General features: G+C 41.5%; 3 protein-coding genes across 5 annotated transcripts; 2 read left to right on the forward strand and 1 right to left on the reverse strand.

Moving 5' to 3' along the window:
* Positions 1–5,511: 5,511 nt before the first annotated feature.
* Positions 5,512–9,073, forward strand: LOC142937508 (delta-type opioid receptor-like). 2 transcript variants are annotated; one of them, XM_076080475.1, is made up of 4 exons: positions 5,512–5,566; positions 6,117–6,318; positions 7,848–8,200; positions 8,547–9,073. In XM_076080475.1, exons 2-4 carry the CDS (start codon positions 6,164–6,166, stop codon positions 9,071–9,073), a joined length of 1,035 nt encoding a protein of 344 aa, XP_075936590.1. In that variant the 5' UTR covers positions 5,512–5,566; positions 6,117–6,163. The 2 variants fall into 2 exon arrangements, with proteins under 2 accessions (XP_075936590.1, XP_075936591.1); XM_076080476.1 differs by lacking the exon at positions 5,512–5,566 and having other exon boundaries at positions 6,074–6,318.
* A 2,942-nt stretch (positions 9,074–12,015) lies between these two features.
* On the forward strand, positions 12,016–14,996 carry chmp5b (charged multivesicular body protein 5b). The gene is made up of 8 exons (XM_076080241.1): positions 12,016–12,174; positions 12,794–12,898; positions 13,208–13,254; positions 13,389–13,482; positions 13,587–13,658; positions 14,259–14,367; positions 14,451–14,566; positions 14,653–14,996. Exons 1-8 carry the CDS (start codon positions 12,106–12,108, stop codon positions 14,701–14,703), a joined length of 663 nt encoding a protein of 220 aa, XP_075936356.1. The 5' UTR covers positions 12,016–12,105; the 3' UTR covers positions 14,704–14,996.
* A 20-nt stretch (positions 14,997–15,016) lies between these two features.
* On the reverse strand, positions 15,017–18,392 carry fastkd3 (FAST kinase domains 3). 2 transcript variants are annotated; one of them, XM_076080238.1, is made up of 7 exons: positions 18,277–18,392; positions 16,469–17,952; positions 16,173–16,258; positions 15,783–15,957; positions 15,619–15,688; positions 15,415–15,529; positions 15,017–15,278 (listed from the first exon to the last, which is right to left on the reverse strand). In XM_076080238.1, the coding sequence occupies exons 2-7, from the start codon at positions 17,928–17,930 to the stop codon at positions 15,180–15,182; spliced, it is 2,007 nt and encodes a 668-aa protein (XP_075936353.1). In that variant the 5' UTR covers positions 17,931–17,952; positions 18,277–18,392; the 3' UTR covers positions 15,017–15,179. The 2 variants fall into 2 exon arrangements, with proteins under 2 accessions (XP_075936353.1, XP_075936354.1); XM_076080239.1 differs by lacking the exon at positions 18,277–18,392 and adding an exon at positions 18,084–18,226.
* Between the last annotated feature and the right edge of the window lie 140 nt (positions 18,393–18,532).

The following is an 18,532-nucleotide window of genomic DNA, read 5'->3' on the forward strand; positions in this document are numbered from 1 at the left end:
CAACATCTCTGGCCTCGTTCCACATCTTCCATCACACTGCCTCCTTCTCCAACTTTTTCACCACATCAACCCCTAAATCCCCCCCCCCCCCCCCCCCCCCCCCCCCCCTCACTTTGATGTAGAGAGCAGTCTGTGTGCAGTCCAATCCTTCGGCCATTGATTGTAAATGTCCCGCTCGCTCAGAGCACAGTCAGCATTTTTGGAGATGATCGGCTGCTCCTCCGGGTCGTAGATCAAACACTGAGTGCCCCTCTGGCTCCACACCTCAAAGTGGATCTCATAAACACCTACAGAATGGATGGGCTTTTGGGGGGACTTTGGTTGCATTCACATGTCTGTATGTGTTTGATTGGAACATAAGATGAATGCATAAGGTCAAGTAAGTTTTAATAAGTTTTATTTATACAACCCCAAATCACTAATTGGCCTCAAGGGCTTTTTCACACCACTGATGTCTTCTTTTTTCTGTCTTATGTTAAATTCATATCTCATTCTGGTGGTGAAATGGCAAAATAAGTTGAAATTAGGAGTCATGTATTCAGATACTAAAACAAAACACAGTTTTGGAGGAACACATTGCTTTTCAGTCCACTGAACGACAGCTCAGGATACAGGGATTGTGAAATATTTTTTCCTGTTGCAAAAAAAAAACGCATTACTACCGACTCCATGTTGAGAGGAGCAGAACAACAACACAATCAATTTCCCACATTCACTGTATGAATCCTACAGAGAAGCCCTCGAGCCTCAAATAGCTGCTCTCTCCTCTGAACCTACACATTTTCTATCTCTGCCTCTTCTTACAAGTGAAGCATTATATAAAGGCTCGCTCTCACCAAACAACACAAACATGCACACAAGGGAGAGCTGCTTTGTTAGCAGGCATCAAATAGTGACCTCTATTACTGTTACTGCTAAGATGATGTAGAAATCAAGAACAATGGGAAAATAGGCAACAACATAAGGGTCATTTGTTGCTGCTTTTAATTATGAGGAATGTGTAGATTATGTGAAAAATGTAATGGGGAGGTTTAGATTTAACCAGAATGAAGAAGTTTGTGGGGCGTGAGCGCATATTAATGACCCGAGGAGAATGGAGGAGTACACTTTTGACAGATAAGAGCTTTTTCCACAGAACAGTAATTGCATTTTTTCTTGCATTTTTACATTTCATCTCTTTTTGTTGGAAAAAGACTTCCAGGCTTTAATTTGCCTCCCTCAGATATCCTTTTCGAGACGGAACCTTTAGTGAACATCAGGCACACAGCAACTAAAAGGCATCGCTCTGCTTGAATGATTTCACGGACTGAACTCAAATTAGATCCAAGATTCCTCTTTGACCCGCTCGCATCTGAAGGAAACACAAACATGTTATGGCATCCATCTGTCCTTTCATGCCTCTTGAGTTCAGACAAAGCTGTGATAGATTCTCCACCGGCCTCCCACACGACTTCACAAAACCTGCAACCTATGATCAAACCAAATGTCATCTTCAGTGTTGCATGTACTGTAAGTCAACAGCTAGATCAATCATCCTTCCTGTCAGAACTGGATTATTGATGTGTTTTCACACAATGGAGGCTTCGCACTCTGGTTAAAAATGTCAATAAGTCAAAGCTGTCATGCTGCAAAGTAGCTATTAGGATAGAGATGGAGATGGTTAATCATTATCTTTACTGCATTGTGTGTTCATTTTGTGTGGAGATAAAATATTGTAGCATGTTGGAACATTTTTTGTTGTTGTTGTCACTAAAGCATTGAAACATTTGGGAAAGGAGGAGCTACGAATCCCAGGTTTCTGTGCTCGCTCTCAAAATAGCACTTGAGTCACATCTGATGCTGTTTGTTGCTGAGCACAGACAGACTTTCAAAGTAATCTTCTAAATCTTTTTAATCTCTCATTGTGGATGTAGCCCGACCTACTTACACGAACAGAATTGTGTCGGTTCTTACAAGTGTTGACCTTAAGCTCGATAGAGTATAGTGTATGAGGGAAGGATGAGGGATTTAGTCAGAATATTAATTTAATGTATTGATTCCTGAGGATAAATTCTCTTGAGCTTCCTTTGCAGCAGGGGGGGGGGGGGGTCAGAGATCAGGATTAGTTGTAGCATCTGGTTGGTTAGAGTCAAGGTCCTGGAGGTTGGATGTCACAGAACGATGCGGAGCTTACACTGGATTTAAGATGGTTACAACACACAATAGATTATAGCGAAGCTTTAGTTCTACAGCGACGTTGTCGAACATTTAGAAATATAATTCACATGTACAAAGTACGTAAAAATATCGATTTTAAAGCACATCTTTAGCACATCAATATAATTACTATATAATATGGCTGCGTTCCAACAATATAATTACTATGCAACATGGCTGCATTCCAACATTTTCAGGTATGTTTGCAACGTAATTAAACAACTGTTGATGATTTAAATAATCCTTCCAAACGGTCTGCCAGTGCAACACGAGAGCAGCAGGTGCTGCTCAGGTGGCATAAGACTCAATCTTCTCGGTTCAATATGGAACCTTTGTGATGACAGGTGGGTCTTAATAAATTTAAGTTTCAAATAATCTTCAATAAAGTGTCTGCTGTTTGTACACAGCAAAGAGATAATTAGACAAAACTAATTTATTTACCACCAGATTGAATGTAATGTAACAGTTTCTCTCATTGTCAGAATCAGTGTCACTCAACTTCTTGTCTTCTCTTCTTGAATTTCTTGAATTTTTATTTATTTCTAAACAGACTGTAGCCTATCCCAGCATGCACTGGGTGAGAAGCAGATTTCACAGATTCATTTTCATCTTCAAACCAACACTTGGGATGCTGTAACACTGAACTTTGACCAGGTTGTGGGAAAGAATTCGCCTTTTTCTGCAGAGCCCCAAGGCAGTTCAGTCTGTGACCTCGCACCAGTATTTCAGAGCGAGCCACATTGCTGTCAGTGAATTTTCGAGCAGCAGGAATATAAAATCTGCCAGTTGATGGAAGAAAAAGTAAAAAAGTACTTTGTGGAGCCAGAAGAAGCTAATTTTGAGTCGTTGCATCAGAATTGGGTTGTCTTATTGACATTCAGCACATTCAAAGATCAGATCTCTGGTTTCAAGCTTTAATGAAAAACTTGCTGCATGATTACGTAAAGTGGAGTTTAGCGTCAATGCCACAGACTATATAAAAGATAATTGCATTCATACGTTTAAGAGTTTTGTTAATTGTTAAGCAATCCGTGTGGATAACAAAATATGTGTCTACAGATACTTTTTTATTTCCTTAATTTGAATAACTCCCAACTAATTGACCTGATTGCTGCATAGAGAATTTTCTGACAATAAAGAAATGCAACGGAAGCAGATACCCGAGGAAAAAATGAGCTCGTACTTATAGTTTGAGTCAGCAGTGAAACTGTTTAAATTATGTTCTCCCTGCAGTACTGACTTTTGACTTTTCGTTAGTTTTTCTACTCATATTCACCATAATTACTGACAGAAGCGCACAGATCCATGTCTTCCAAAGGGCCCTTGAGGAATTTCAGCAAATGAGCTCTTTTAACATCCTCATGCGATGACATACTGAGGATGACTCAGTTCATGATGCTACTGTTGCATAATATTCACATAAAACATCGCCCGAATGCATCGATTGCAGACATTTGTATGCTTCCTTTTTTCATGTAAACCCTGCAGCCATTATGTTTGCTGTCTTAAATACAACTGAAGAAAATAATCTAGTGATCTCTTAAAGAGAAGAAATGATGAACAACTGTACTGTATGAAACCAGTTATACACAGATATAAATAAAGTGATAGTTAACAACGTGACCCTATTGTGTTTTGTTGACATTTGCGATACCTCCTCAGTCTCACAGACCCACTGCTGTTTCTCAAATAATAATGTTTTTTTCTCCTTTAAATATGTTTTTCTCATTAAAACCTGGTATGTGGGAATGTATTGAGGAAGTTACTTTTCCTTTTCAACCACAGTGAGCTTGCACATTTGATAAAGGTGGCAAAATACCAACCAAATAAGATAAGTTGTTATTGTTATATGGGCTTTGCTTTTATATAGTTACATTGTGATGTTACGTATTCCACTTCAAAATTCAACATTTTAAAAAGCCTCTTCTATTTTATCAACGCCTATTTCATTTGATGTTATCTTTTACCGTATCTACTTGTTTTGTAATTTATTTCCCTTTTAGAATTATTAATTCTCATGTGCATTAGTCTCAGTTGTTTTGCTGTTTATATTTGTCTTATTTTCGGCTTGTCAGTCATCTGTAAAGCACTTTTACTAAAGAGGTGCTAATGTTTGATCAAGGTAGTATGAACAAACTGTTATAAAACAATAACAGAAATCTAAATGGACTTGGGTGAGGTGCGTATAAAGTACTGTCAACATTTACATATGTGAAACCTAAATCTGTTGTATTTAATTAATATATGTACAGCTAGAACCTGTGAGACCCTGCACAGATATACCTATTATTTTCTGTAGTGGATACAACTATTTTTTTAGCTGATTTAGACGCAACCAAACAATAAGACTAGCTGAAGATGCACCTCATGCATTTGTGCAATCTGCCATCTGACACGCTTCCCTGGCTATCATAATACTATGTTCATTCAGCCTGTGGTGCCAGAAATGCAGGATAAAGAAGAGCTGGTTCCTGGCACCAAGGGGATCCTTTAGAAAAGAGCTCCATAAATCAGGCTGACGAGGGCTTCTGAATTCAAAACAACAATGTACAGTAGGTATACGTATAAAGATGTGTTTCAGTGCACCCTCGAACAAAATATATATGTTGCTCCAAATGTTGATGTTATAGCAAAGCAGCAACATACTGAGATATGTTTGTATCAATGTATTCGTTTAGATTGACGTAGGAGGTGAAATGATGGGTCGTCTTGTTTGCTGCTCTGGTGTTTTGAATCCTACACCAGACCTTGGTCATATATCACCTGCCTCCCCTGTCCCTCTGGACTCTGTCCACTGGAACAGAAATGTGCAGTGCAAAGCCCAGTGACCCCAGAGCTGAATACTACCCACATTCATTTCTCCTGCATACCTCCCCCTCATGTCTCCCCCTCGACCTCCCCCAGTGTCTCGCTTAACACTGAGAGTAAATCCCCCAAATGTCCTTAAGAATTTACAGCAGAAAAAGATAACTGCTGTGACATTAATCTGACTTTATTTTTTATAGATATTGGACATCTTTAGAGGGCAAATAAATTACATATGCTATACTTTAATGTGGGTTAGCCATTTTTAAATTCCCCATTAAGACAATCGGAGATGTCTTGAAAATGTTTTACTCCACTGTAGCATAAGATTGTAGGAGGCTGTGTGTCTGCAGGTTATTGTCATCGCTCTGTCATCTCATATTTTGGGTGATGGTTGGCTGTTATATATACATTTGTGTGTATTTGTGTGTGTGTGTGTGTGTGTGTGTGTGTGTGTGTGTGTGTGTGTGTGTGTGTGTGTGAGTGCGTGTGTGTGTGTGTATGGTGGGTAGAACCCCACTGCGCGCCGCCTCTCCATCAGTGCGTGTGCACGAGTGTCCGCAAAGCCGCCGCTGCTGCTCTCCAGGCGCGCAGTGCCATCCACAAACTTTGATGAGCCGTAATCTTCACCAAGGAAACAAAACGTGCCGAATACATTTTTTTAAACGTATTTTTTTTTTTCAGCTTGCATCCGCTAATTCGGTTCGATCAAGGTGAGTAACCTGCGAGCTTCAAATTACACTGACGTGTTGACGTGTTTTCGCAAAAAAGGATGGAGCTCCATGTGTGTTTATATCCGACTGTTTTGCATAATCTACAAGTGGCTCAGGAACCAGTGTGAAGTTTATGAGAATGTCATGGTTTTGCACGTTATGATGTTTTTTGGGGTTGTTTTTTTCATTTGAATCTGTGATTTTCGCGTGCGTTTTTCTGCCTCAGTCACACCGGTGTTACCTTATTTACCTTAATTATTAGCATTAGTATCAACCGCCACATCACTGATTGCCATGTACATGTTTTCCATGTAGTGTTATCATTTTAGTCTTATTTTTAAGTTGTTTTTTAACAAACAGGTGTCAAAATGGAAATCACTCCGGTTGAAATATTCAAAGAAGACAATAAGTGCCTGCTTGAAGACTGTCCGGTAAATTCTTCAGCCTGGATGTCCGGATACTCCGAGAGCCACAATGTGACCCACGATGATAACTGGGAGTCGGAAGGCATGTCTCCCATCATCCCCATCATCACTGCAGTCTACTCCGTGGTGTTTGTGGTCGGCTTGTTGGGCAACTGCCTCGTCATGTATGTGATCATCAGGTAAGTTCATTTTAAGTATAATACAAGAAGGATAAAGATCAATGTTTATGTAGCAATATAATAGACATGTTATTGTGATTTAAATCTGAATTCAAAGATGTATTGTTGACAGGAAGGATTCTGGAAATTGAGGAAAAATAAGACAAGTCTTTTGACACATGCAGTGGAGTCTATATGTTTTTAGAAATACAGAAAACAACAGAGGCCCATGCAGAAAAATGTGTTCCTCCACAGTCACTGTAAATGTTATTACTTCTGGTGAAGGCACTGGCACCAACCCTTGGGCTTTCACAGTGACCTCAAGGCCATCTGGTCTATGTCATAGTTCTTCTTTGTGCCCGTATACTCAATAGAGATAGGTCCTCTTAAGTGGCTGGGACAGCATCTAAATATATATTCATTTTAAACCTAGTAAGTCACAAGGGACACAAATTGTTAAGATTAATGTTGTCATTTTTAATTCAGTGGTAAATGTGTAAACTGTAAAGCATCCAATATGGCATTGATTCTGCCATCTTTCAAATTGGCCTTTTTTATGAATCTAATAACCCTCAAGCTCCAAAATATGGTAACAATATTCTGTACATTTCCCTCAGCCTGGTGGACATGATATTAATCGTAGTGGAAACCAGTGGTGCTTTATCAAACTGATAGCCTGCTTGCACCTCATTGGCTCTTATTTATGGTGTGTGAGAGCCAACAAATCTCCTTTTGATGTAATGTGAAATGCAGCAGTGGCATCCACAATTACCTGAAATCAGATTGATTGCGACGCCTGTCGGTGAAAGCCAATTTTATTTGTACGTTTTACTGTTTAGTTGCTCCGTGGAGGACGATTCAACTGCAGTAACAAGGTGTTTTATGATGATTTAGTGTAAACAACATCTGAAAGTATCCCCATCCAAACACTAAAGGTACAACGTCAACATAGGCCATTAGACGTTGAGCTATAAGCCATTAGTAGAAGTATCTGACATGGCAGTGCAACCTTTATGGCTTTAAAGCTGTTTGTGCTGTTAAAGCTGATCAATGTTTTTCCATTAACATTGGATCAAATTGAAAGGGGTCGCTTTTGATGAACCCACAGATAATCCGGAGCACTTTAGCGTCTTTCAGCTCATTGTTTTGGTTTAGGTTTTGATTCACTCTCGCGGCTCTCATCGCTGTTGTTTCCACTCTCAGCAGACAGACAAAGCTCAGATAAAAATAAGCTACCTGCTCCACAACAAACAACAGTTACACAAGTTAGCAAAGTTAGTGTCTAGCTGGTGAACATAGTGGAGCATTTAGCAGCTAAGGAGCCAGCTATTCCACTCAGGAGTTGGTGGAGACCAAAAGCAGAGCTAAAAGAGAGTGAACATCAGACTTTCATTTTGGGTTCAAGCAGTGTTGATTAATGAACAATGTTGATTTATGATGAGCCAAGAAGGAAGGTCTTCTAAAGAGTCAGCCAAACAATATAAGGCTGCTATGTCAGGCATAGCTCTGGTCATCTCTCTCCTCCTCACTATCACATGCATGTTCAACAGGTACACAAAGATGAAGACAGCCACCAACATTTACATTTTCAACTTGGCTCTCGCCGATGCCCTCGTCACCACCACAATGCCCTTCCAGAGCACGGACTACCTGTTGAACACCTGGCCCTTTGGCGAGGTGGTCTGCAAGGTCTTCATCTCCATCGACTACTACAACATGTTCACCAGCATCTTCACCCTCACCATGATGAGTGTGGACCGCTACGTGGCTGTGTGCCACCCGGTGAAGGCCCTGGACTTCCGCACTCCGATCAACGCCAAGATGATCAACGTGTGCATCTGGATCCTGTCGTCAGCGGCGGGCATTCCTGCTTTTATCCTGGGTGGCACCCAGACGAAGAGCGGTGAGGAAGAGCTTCCGCCATCCTTTTAATAACCTTGAAAAAGATGGGGCATTCACTTTAAAGCATGTGCTGATAATATTTTAAGAGCAGAATATATATTCTATCATCTGTCACTGCTGAGTTTTCTATTAGTCACACATCATGCATCATCCTTCCTGAATATAGATGATGTAAGAAAAAGTTTAGAGCAAAATGTTCCCTTTCGAGTGCAGATTAGATGTTCCATAACCGCTCGCTAAATTGATAGCATAAAGGAACAGAGTGGAATTCTATTTACGATAAAGCACAAGTGCACTTCATCACTTAATTCACTTTTTCTGCCCTCCTCTCTCCTTTGCCCCTGCAGACATAACCGAGTGTGCCTTACAGTTCCCAGAGCCGTACGTGTACTGGGACACGCTGATGAAGATATGCGTGTTCGTCTTTGCCTTCGTCGTGCCTGTGCTCATCATCACCGTGTGCTACTCCCTCTTGGTCCTGAGGCTGAAGAGCGTCAAAATGTTGTCCGGCTCGAGGGAAAAAGACCGCAACCTGCGGCGGATCACGCGGCTGGTGGTGGTCGTGGTGGCTGTGTTTGTGGTCTGCTGGACGCCCATTCACATTTTTATCCTGGTCAAGGCGCTCGTGGGCATTCCCGAAACCACCGCCATCATGGCCGCCTACTTCTTCTGCGTGGCTCTGGGCTACACCAACAGTAGCCTGAACCCCGTCCTGTATGCCTTTCTGGATGAGAACTTCAAACGCTGCTTCAAGGACTTCTGCCTCTCGGCCAAACTGAAGGGGGACAAGGTGTCGGGGAGCAGGAAGACCCCCAGCGCGAGGGAGGCCGCCGTTCCTCTGGGGAACCAAGATGGGACTAGAAAGCCGACATGACTAGCAGTGGAACTGTCTTCAATTTCTCACATTGGAAAAGAAGACTCACATGACCTGGGCCTAACCCATGTCACATCAGCAATGTAGTTCTGTCTCTTTTAAAGAGTTTTTTTTCCATTATCACTTGTGTTTTAACCAGTGCCAACATTTCATTTCAGAGATCAAATGAAAGGTTCTCGTTATAAATAGTGCGCCACGTTGATTAATATTTTTCCTCATGACAGATTGTGTATTTAGATGGAAGTGAACTGGGAGAGAATTTGGTTTAAGACCAAAATGTTTGTCTTCAACAGTAAACATTTCCTTTCCAAGAAAGAACTGAACTCATTAATTATATAGATTACACGTATTCCTATGAGTGGGACGTCCCCAAACAATATCACAGAAGAGGTAATGAGAATATGATGCCAACATTTCCCAAGAAAATTGTTGATTATTTTCCTTCACACATCAGTGTTGTATGGTTGTATGCTCATTCAATTTTGTTCATGCTTTTTTTCAAATTCTCTGTATTCCTGTCATTTCCAACTATAATCTTTCTATCACCAAATGTGCCTTCAACAGTCCAGGATAACGGATGTTTGTAGCAGCGGAAAATGGTTTCAGTAATGATGAGTGAGTGGGGTCAAACAGCAACTGTTTTTTTAAATGCAGTTAACATGTTAGTGGTATAGCTGCATGAGTCACTGACATCACGTATGTGCCATAATCCTTTTCATTTCTGTTGGTGAGCGTTTAAATTGTGCTGATTGACCACAATGTGAGAGACTCATGGTCGAAAAAAATAAAACTCAGCAAACCGCATCAAAGTTTGAAGTTCATCGATGAGAAATGTTTAAAAATCCTGGACTGGAATGTGCTTTTAAAATTTGAAAGAGGGCTCTGTAACAGCTTTGACTCTGGAGTTGTGTCCAGTTTGATAAGTTGTTCAATTTATGGTATATATTTCAATCACATGTGCTTTGTGTGGCGTTTTACTATGATACACATAGTCCTATTGAAACACTCACGCTATTATTGTAGGGAACTGTTCTCATCAGTGCAATCTGAAAACATGAATAGCTGTTTAAACAAGTTGGTTAAATACCATTTCTTCTGTCAACTGTACAGTATGATAGTATATACGTTATTTTGCATAGATAACAAAAATGACTTTACGCAGACATTGAAATATACTGTATTCGTAGCATGTCAATGATCATTGCTATGATAAAGCAGCATCGGCAGCCTGTATGCTCGATGGGCTGTGCTGTTATGTTGAATGTACTGCAAATAGACTCTGTATTATATAAACACATGATCGCTCATGGTATAAACTCATACATCACATTAGAGGTCAGCTACGTAATTCAGAAATAAAATCCATTTTCAGAAGCATTCTGTTTCTCTCTCGTGTCCCTGAACCAGAGCTTTGTGGGTTTGGGGAAACTGTTTTATTATTAACAAATCTCTATGTAAACTGACATAAAAATAGATAAAAGCACAGACGTTCTGTTACTTGACAACAAAATAAGAGACATTATTCTAAGAAACTCCACTGTGACCAAGACATCCTTGTTTTCTTTTCAGTCTCTGTGCTTAGCGTTTAAACCTGCTGCTGCTGTATATTGGCTTTGACGTGTTGATTCAAAACATACTGTGCTTGAAGCGCTAAATATTAAAGCAAGTTCAACAAACATTGCTTTTCTTCTCTTGCGGTGACAACTCATCTTGTTGTCAGTTTTGATTTGTAAACTCTGTAATATTTGACTGTGATACTCTGCCAGAAATGTCTCTCTATGTTTGCATTGCATCAGTACTTTGAATATTTTTGTTTTGAAATAAAACGCTGTCTCTCAAGGTGGCTTATTTAAATCTCACTTTGATAAATAAAGAGCAGTTTTAGTTTTTACAGATGAGTGTTAGTGAGGTTTACTGTAAACCAGCAGCTCCCTCCAGAGGACAGAATATGTAATTACTGATATATATATATATATATATATATATATATATATATATATATATGTGGGCAGGTTAACAAGAAATAGATCTACAGTGATTGATGGTTGCATACACATAGCTTGGCATTAGCAGAAGATTCATAACAGCCATCAACGTTAGCGCAGGTGTTCAGACTAAGAAGAACATGGATAGATAGTAAACCATTCTTACCTTCACTTTGCATGGTGTACATTATCCCTGCCTCCAGGTTAGGTGTTTGGTGATTCATTAAACTCAAACACATTTGTAAATAACATTTAAGCACATCATTAGCATGTCAGTGCTTTATCCTCTTAATACAGCACAGTAGCTGTCTGCTTTTGCCCAATTGGTAAATATGAAATAATTAAATATTGAATATCAGATAACATTTTTTATAAAATATCTGATGGGTTTTTTCATCACATTTTGGATTATAAATGATGAATATCAATTTTAATAAATCAGTAAATTAGTCTATACAATGAGTGAAATAGCTTACCCTAATATTAAAACAAAAATACATTTAAACACAATTTAATCTGAGAGTTTATCCTGATTTTGATTAACTTTATTTTCTTTACTTAAGTCAGCTCATGTCTTTAATGTCTACTGGACTTTGTTTTCATTCTGGTGCAGTGGAGGTTTCCTGTTTCCCATTGTGTGGTAACATGAATAGAACATATGAATTGATCTAGGAAAAATGATATGGAAATTGAACTCCCACCCTTATTAATGTGATACTGTAGTAAAAATCTGTTTAGATGTGTTATACGGGCTACATATCATATTTTGTCTCTCACTGTTTAGCAAAAAAGATGAGAAAAATAACAATAAAATTGTTTTTTTTAATTATGCATGAATACCAACACAACAAGTACTGTAAACACGAAGGGAATTAATAAAAACCTAACAGAGCTGTCTCGAGGGCGTGGCTGAGCGAGCAATTGTCACGTGACTCCTCTGACGTCACTGACAGTCTCTTCCGGGTGTTTTGCTTCAGCTGGACGGTGGACGGTGTCAGCGAGCTAGCGTAGCTTTCTTTAAGAGTCAAAAGCCTTAATTTTTACAAAATGAACCGCATATTTGGTAGGGGAACACCCAAGGCTCCACCGCCGAACCTCTCAGACTGCATCGGAAACGTGAGTATTTCCCAGATTTAACTTTTTGAACGCTGTCTCGAACAAAGTAAACAAAGATGGATCCCTTCTAGCTAACAGTTAGCTAACTTTTATGAGCAGAAAGCAGGCCAACGTTTGCCATATTTAAATGCTACGCTGTCACATTCAACGAGCCTAATAGTTAATAGTTATTATGTTACTGATAGCAGACAGGATTGTCATATTGGGCGCTGTCAACACAATGTATTGACAGCGTCGGTCGACAAACTCCAGATTTAAACAAAACAATGGGTTGATCTGTTCACGTAATGAATCAGCATTATTTATTTGAGCCTTTATATTGACATGTAACAGACATGACGTCACTCTCTGGGTGAAAAGGCTGACAGCAACCAGTTATACTGGTTATTTGAGTGGGAAGAGCTATTATTACCCAACCTGGGAGGAGGAAGAAACAGATGATATGTGTAATGGTACTCGATAAGCCTCATTTATCCTACTATGTTTGTACACCTAAAGAAAAGGCCCTCCATGATATTCATCATTTATTAAAATTGGTTATATTTATATCTGAAAGGCACGTTTTTAAGATGATTATACAGATAATAATCAAAAGCTGATGTCTGTGTTTCACTTGCAGGTTGATTCTCGCTCGGAGTCCGTGGACAAGAAGATTGCCAGACTAGATGTTGAACTTGTGAAGTACAAGGACCAGATGAAAAAGATGAGAGACGGGCCCTCAAAGGTGAGACTTAGTGTCCAATGCTGCTGTAAGACAAAGAAGATAATGGGCTCCTGAAACCCTTTAGGGTGCTGCCATCCAGGACCCAAAGTCACGTATCAGTGAAAATGAGATGTAAACATATTTATTTAATAAAATAATACATGAAGTTCTCAAAGGTTAAATGCAGCTGCACCATAACGTTGCCTCAAGAAAATACAGCCTTAAATTGTCAAATATTGTATTTAAATCGGGAACTATCTGATCAAATATTAAGAAGTTATTATGTACTTATGTCCCATTCATAACCAATCATTTTTTTTCATTCACCAGAACATGGTCAAGCAGAAAGCTCTGAGAGTTCTGAAGCAGAAGCGGATGTAAGTACTTTTATTTAGTGTTTATAATATCAAATTAACTATAAAAGCGCTATATGTTTATGTTATCAGCCTCAGTTGTTCCCTTATGTCAATTGTTGTGAGAGTCTAACTTTATATCATCTTTACATCTTCAGGTATGAGAGCCAGAGAGATAACCTCATGCAGCAGTCGTTCAACATGGAACAAACAAACTACACAATCCAGACCCTTAAAGACACTAAAACCACAGTAAGACAGGAAATTATCTACCGGATGATGTTTTCTTCCATCTGGAAAGATAATAACTCAAGAAAATGGATCTTTCTGCTGACATTTGCTTTTTTCATTTTTAGGTTGATGCCATGAAAACCGGCCTTAAAGACATGAAGAAAGCATACAAGCATGTGAAAATAGATCAGATCGAGGTATTTGTTTTGCGAATACAGATTTACCGACCGAGATGATTGATCTCAGCAGATGAGATGGCGTCACAGCTAATAATTGTGTATATATTTAAAGATAACACGCCATTATTCCCCTCCTAATGAGGCACTTTAAATATATTACAGTGGACTAGAAGTGAAGGGTAACCACACATTACTCAAAGCTCACAACCGGAACATATTATTAGGAATTAAGTAAATGTAAGTAGACTGAAAAAGGAATTGTTTGGATGTGTTGAGGGCTGCATGAGGTATGATCCACAGTGTATGATGGCGGTCGGCATGGCCCCCACTTGGAGACGCAGACAGGAGTACAGGCACAGAAGCAAAGCAAAGTAGAACTGTGAACGGGGCGAAACAGCAGCAAAACGCATTTTAGCGACCTAAAAGAAAGGCTCACCTCAAAAGAAATTAATATCTGTTTAAGAGATATACAGTCTATGTTTCAGATGGGGATCTGAAGCTGTTACATAGCCATTAATGCACTCTTTAAAGCCACCAGACTCCATGTGAAGTCTTTGTTACAGATCCGATGGATGAAGTGCAAACTTTGAACTTGTTTTATTTTATTTTGCTATTCAGGATCTTCAAGATGAGCTCGGGGACATGATGGAGGATGCCAACGACATCCAGGAGGCGCTGGGCAGGAGCTACGGCACACCTGAAATTGACGACGACGACTTGGAGGCCGGTCAGTAAAAATACTTTGAGGATGGGGATTTTGCTTTGACTATAATCTGCCAGTTATTGTGACTAATTGCGAATTGTCCACAGAGCTGGATGCTCTGGGAGACGAGCTCCTGATGGACGACGACAGCTCCTACCTGGATGACGCTGCAACAGCGCCTTCCATCCCAGAGGGCATGCCTGGCGACAAGTCGGTCAACAGGGTACAACACAGTTTTAAGATTTTTATACGCGTTTCTCCTTAACTTACAGAGCTTTTTCATTAATGGTCATTCCTCTTGTGTTTCAGGATGGTGTCCTGGTGGACGAGTTTGGCCTTCCTCAAATTCCTGCTACATAAAAGTGCAATCCGAACACTCGTGCTAGTTTTACATGTATCATAGCCTTTTTGTATTTATCCAACTGACACTCCCAGCCTTTAGAGTGCGGCAATAAAAACCACAGCATCTTCTGTCCAACGAACGATGAACTGCATCTTAAAATCAGGTATCTTTCATTAAAAGTTGATTATTATTCTATTAGTGAGCTCATATCTATCTGAGGTGATTGTTTGAATTGGGATTCTCTTAACTTTGTACAGTTTCTGCAGCATTTGATGCCAAGAACAAAATAAATAATATTTTTCAAACAATACATTGAAGTCATGCAAAAAGTAATTTATACAAAATTCACTTTTATTGCCAAGTTAAATATGTAGAAATGCAAAAATCAATAACTTAAAAAGGCATTATTTATTTGTATGTACACTTAATTGAAAAAATAAATACGGATTTCTTGAAGCAAGTTGGGGCTCAACTAAAGTAATCCACAGCATCATCACCAGCTCAGCCTGTACGTGTGAGGGAAGATCCTTTGGTGCAGATACTCCACCACACTGCTCTTCTTACGCAGGTTTTCAAATTCATAGTGAGGAATCTAGAAAAAAAAGAAACGCTTTTTAGTCATTTCATAAAAACAAGAAAAGTCAGAAGGTCCTGTGACACTTTAATTCTATGCACCATTTTGGATTAAACAATTTGGGCAGATGAAAATCTGAAGATGAGGGTCCAACCTGAACGACTTCATATCCCAGAAGCCTCAGGTGTCGCTGCTTCATGGCCTCTTTTCCAAGTAGCTGCCTGGTGTTTGTAGTGAACCTCTTCTGTCCGTCAATACAGAGAGCGATCCTGCAACACATCAATCCACCCAGAGCGATGCGTTAAAACCGGTTTTTAAACCACGCCAGCTTCGACAGATTTTACATAACACCATTTACCTTTTGTATACATCGTCAACATGGCTGGCAGGCAGAACATATCCTTCCTCATCAAGTTTTATCTCCACATCTACAAGAACACACAAAAAACAAAGGTAGTTGATGTTAAGCCTCTTTAGGTTGACTACAGGACACATTTAGGAGACAAACAGCTGTTATGTTACCGAGCGTGTAGCAGTACGGCGTCAGAACTTTGGATCCAAAGTATGAACGAGCCCCGAGCAAATCCACCAGCCCGTTTTTCACAGAGTTGTACAGATGTGGGTCCACGGGCGTCTCCAGAGAGCGTCCAGACATGAGGAAGGACTTGACGCGGTACTTGGGAAGGAGCCTGGGACCCTGAGGAGACAACACGAGGCGTGAAGTAACACAAATACATGAAGTGGCTGGCCTTCAGAATAAAAGCACAGGTAGAAAGTCACCTGTACAGGTTTTATCACATAACTGGAATGCACTGAACCTCACACAAGGATGACATGTTGTAAGAGGGTGTGTATTCAGGTTTGAGGCTCTTGCATTATTTCCTTTTGTTGACATAGTTTTACATATTGTACCTCATAGAAAGGACACTCCAACTTCAAAGTCATGTAGAGCTGAGTCAGCTGTGCCAGGATGGTCCGGTCCAATCCTGTGCCCTGATCTGGAACACAGGCAATTTGAGTCAATTGTATATTGTATAGCCTATAAGCCCAATATCACAAATGTGTCTCAAGAGGAAAAACTCCCCCCATTTAATAGCTGTTGTGTGTGTAGAATAGATCAACATAAATGCAACACTATTAGTGTTCTTTTTAAGCATGCGTTTGTGGGAAGCTTGTACATATCGCAGGTGTCTGACAGGATGCTTTACCTTGCAGTTGCTGTAGAAAGTAACTGCTGAACACTTTGGAGACAAAGTTAACAGGGAACCTCTCCACCAGGGTGCAGGAGTGGAGGAGGTTGAGCAGCGTCCGGGGCTGGAAGTGTGAAAAGCGCGTCCGCAGGATGGTTTCAACTTTCCTGAAGACCTCGCCAGCGTTGGGAGGAAGGTAGCCGAGCTTTCCAAAAGCCATGATCTGCCTGGCCACCTGGCTGGTGCTGTAGTCGTCCGCTCGGTACACGAAGCTCTCCGCAACGGCATCGAATACAGTCGGGGACAGGATGTTCCTCCGGCCGAAGAACTGAATCAACTTGGTGACCGTCTCTGGGTGGGATGTGAAGGTCATTGTGGGCACATACCTCTCCATCGCCTCCACAAAGTAATGATCACTGTGGCCGAAGTGCATCAAGGCCCCGAGCACAACGGTGAGCTCCTCGTCGGTGAAGTGAGGCACGTGCCGTACAGCCTGTTTACACAGATTGATCACGAGAGGCATGGCCTGCGTCTGGTTCAGAGTCACGAGAGCGCTGAGCAGCCCGCTGACAGCCGGAGGATCCATGCGGGAGGTGGCGGTCACGGCGTGGGAGTGCATGGCGTTCAGCAGGTCCCGATGTTTTCCATCTTGACCCACGTTACCTTGCAGAAATCTATAGGCAGCGGTGAGATCCGCAAGGCTCCACTGGGCCGGCTCCTGCTTCTGGATTTGCTCCATCACCTGCTCCAGCACCACGCAGCCAGGACCCTCTAGAGCCAGCATTGCCCGGCCCAGGGTGCACAGCTGCCCTACACTCATCTGCCCTCTGTCCAGCCGCTCCTGGCTCTCGGACACCAGCCGCACCATCAGCGTGCTCCACGGATCCAGGAAGAGGCGGGTGCAGGCCAGGAGAGCTGACACCAGTCCAGCATCCGTCAGCCGCACAGAGTCCTGCTCCAGCTGGAAGCACAGAGCCCTGATGGTGTCCTTCTCCAGCACCGCAGGGTCCTTCAGGGAGCCGCTCTCCTGCTCCAGGTCGGCCACACGGTGAAGTGCTGCTGCAGCCATGGTGTCAGACATGATCCCCACGGTGCGCAGCAGTGTGAAGACCTGCCGGGAGGAGGAGCAGCCCCCGAGACGCTGCAGGAAAGCCTGCTCCTCTGCAGCTGTGGGTCGGTGCAGCTGGGTCAGACTGAACCGAGGTCCCGAATCTCTGTGGAGTCCTACAGAGCTGCTAGCGACAAAGGACGGCTCCTTAACCATGCTGGTCAGGTTCCTCGTCCCGCAGTCCAGCTGGAACTTCTTGCAGCCCCGTCTCCAGATGCAGCCGCCAGCTGAGGTATACAGGCAGGCTACACATACAGGCAGTTCACCGCTGGCCCTCAGGAGCCCGGTGGTGCACACAGGTCCAACAGGAAGGTAGCGTTGAATCCCGACCTGCCTGAGCAGCGGAAATCTCTGGATCAGCTTCAGAGCCATGACCAGAACTCTTCACACCCAGCTGGAACCATGAAAAACACAAACTTTAAGAAACAAGAAAAGGTTTACTTGAGGAAAACGCACATATTTCCTCTATGTATCGTTAACTAAATCAAAAGTTCATCCATGTTACAAGCAATGAGAGTAACTTACTCAGCATCGTTACTTTTCTGTTAACTAACCAACCTTGAGGGTGCTGTTAGCTAACGTTAGCCACTTAGCTGCTAGCTTCCTGGCTAGTACAGAAGAGTCTCGCTGATCTGATTAACGTGTTTAACGGCTGACACCTCGACACCGAGTGACAGATAAACAACTAATGACAAGATGAAACCGGCAAAATGCATACCGTGACATGCCGACGTCTGCACGAGGACACAGAACCGGTGACAGCGAAGATGTGTCCCTAACGTGGTTCCGTAGGATATTGAGGCGTTCAGGGAACCTCGTTATGCAGTACTTTCGGAAGCACAGCATTGGATTATAACTATATACATCAAGTGGTTCGTGCGGCTTTTGATCGGAATTAAATTTAGGATATCCATAACAGTTATATAAATCCACCACTTTTACTGACGAAGTCATTTTATTGACCTCACCTTTGA

This window comes from Anarhichas minor, unplaced genomic scaffold (genome assembly GCF_050575085.1).
Source record: "Anarhichas minor isolate MPS153535 unplaced genomic scaffold, ASM5057508v1 ptg000074l, whole genome shotgun sequence".
NCBI classification, from domain to species: domain Eukaryota; kingdom Metazoa; phylum Chordata; class Actinopteri; order Perciformes; family Anarhichadidae; genus Anarhichas; species Anarhichas minor.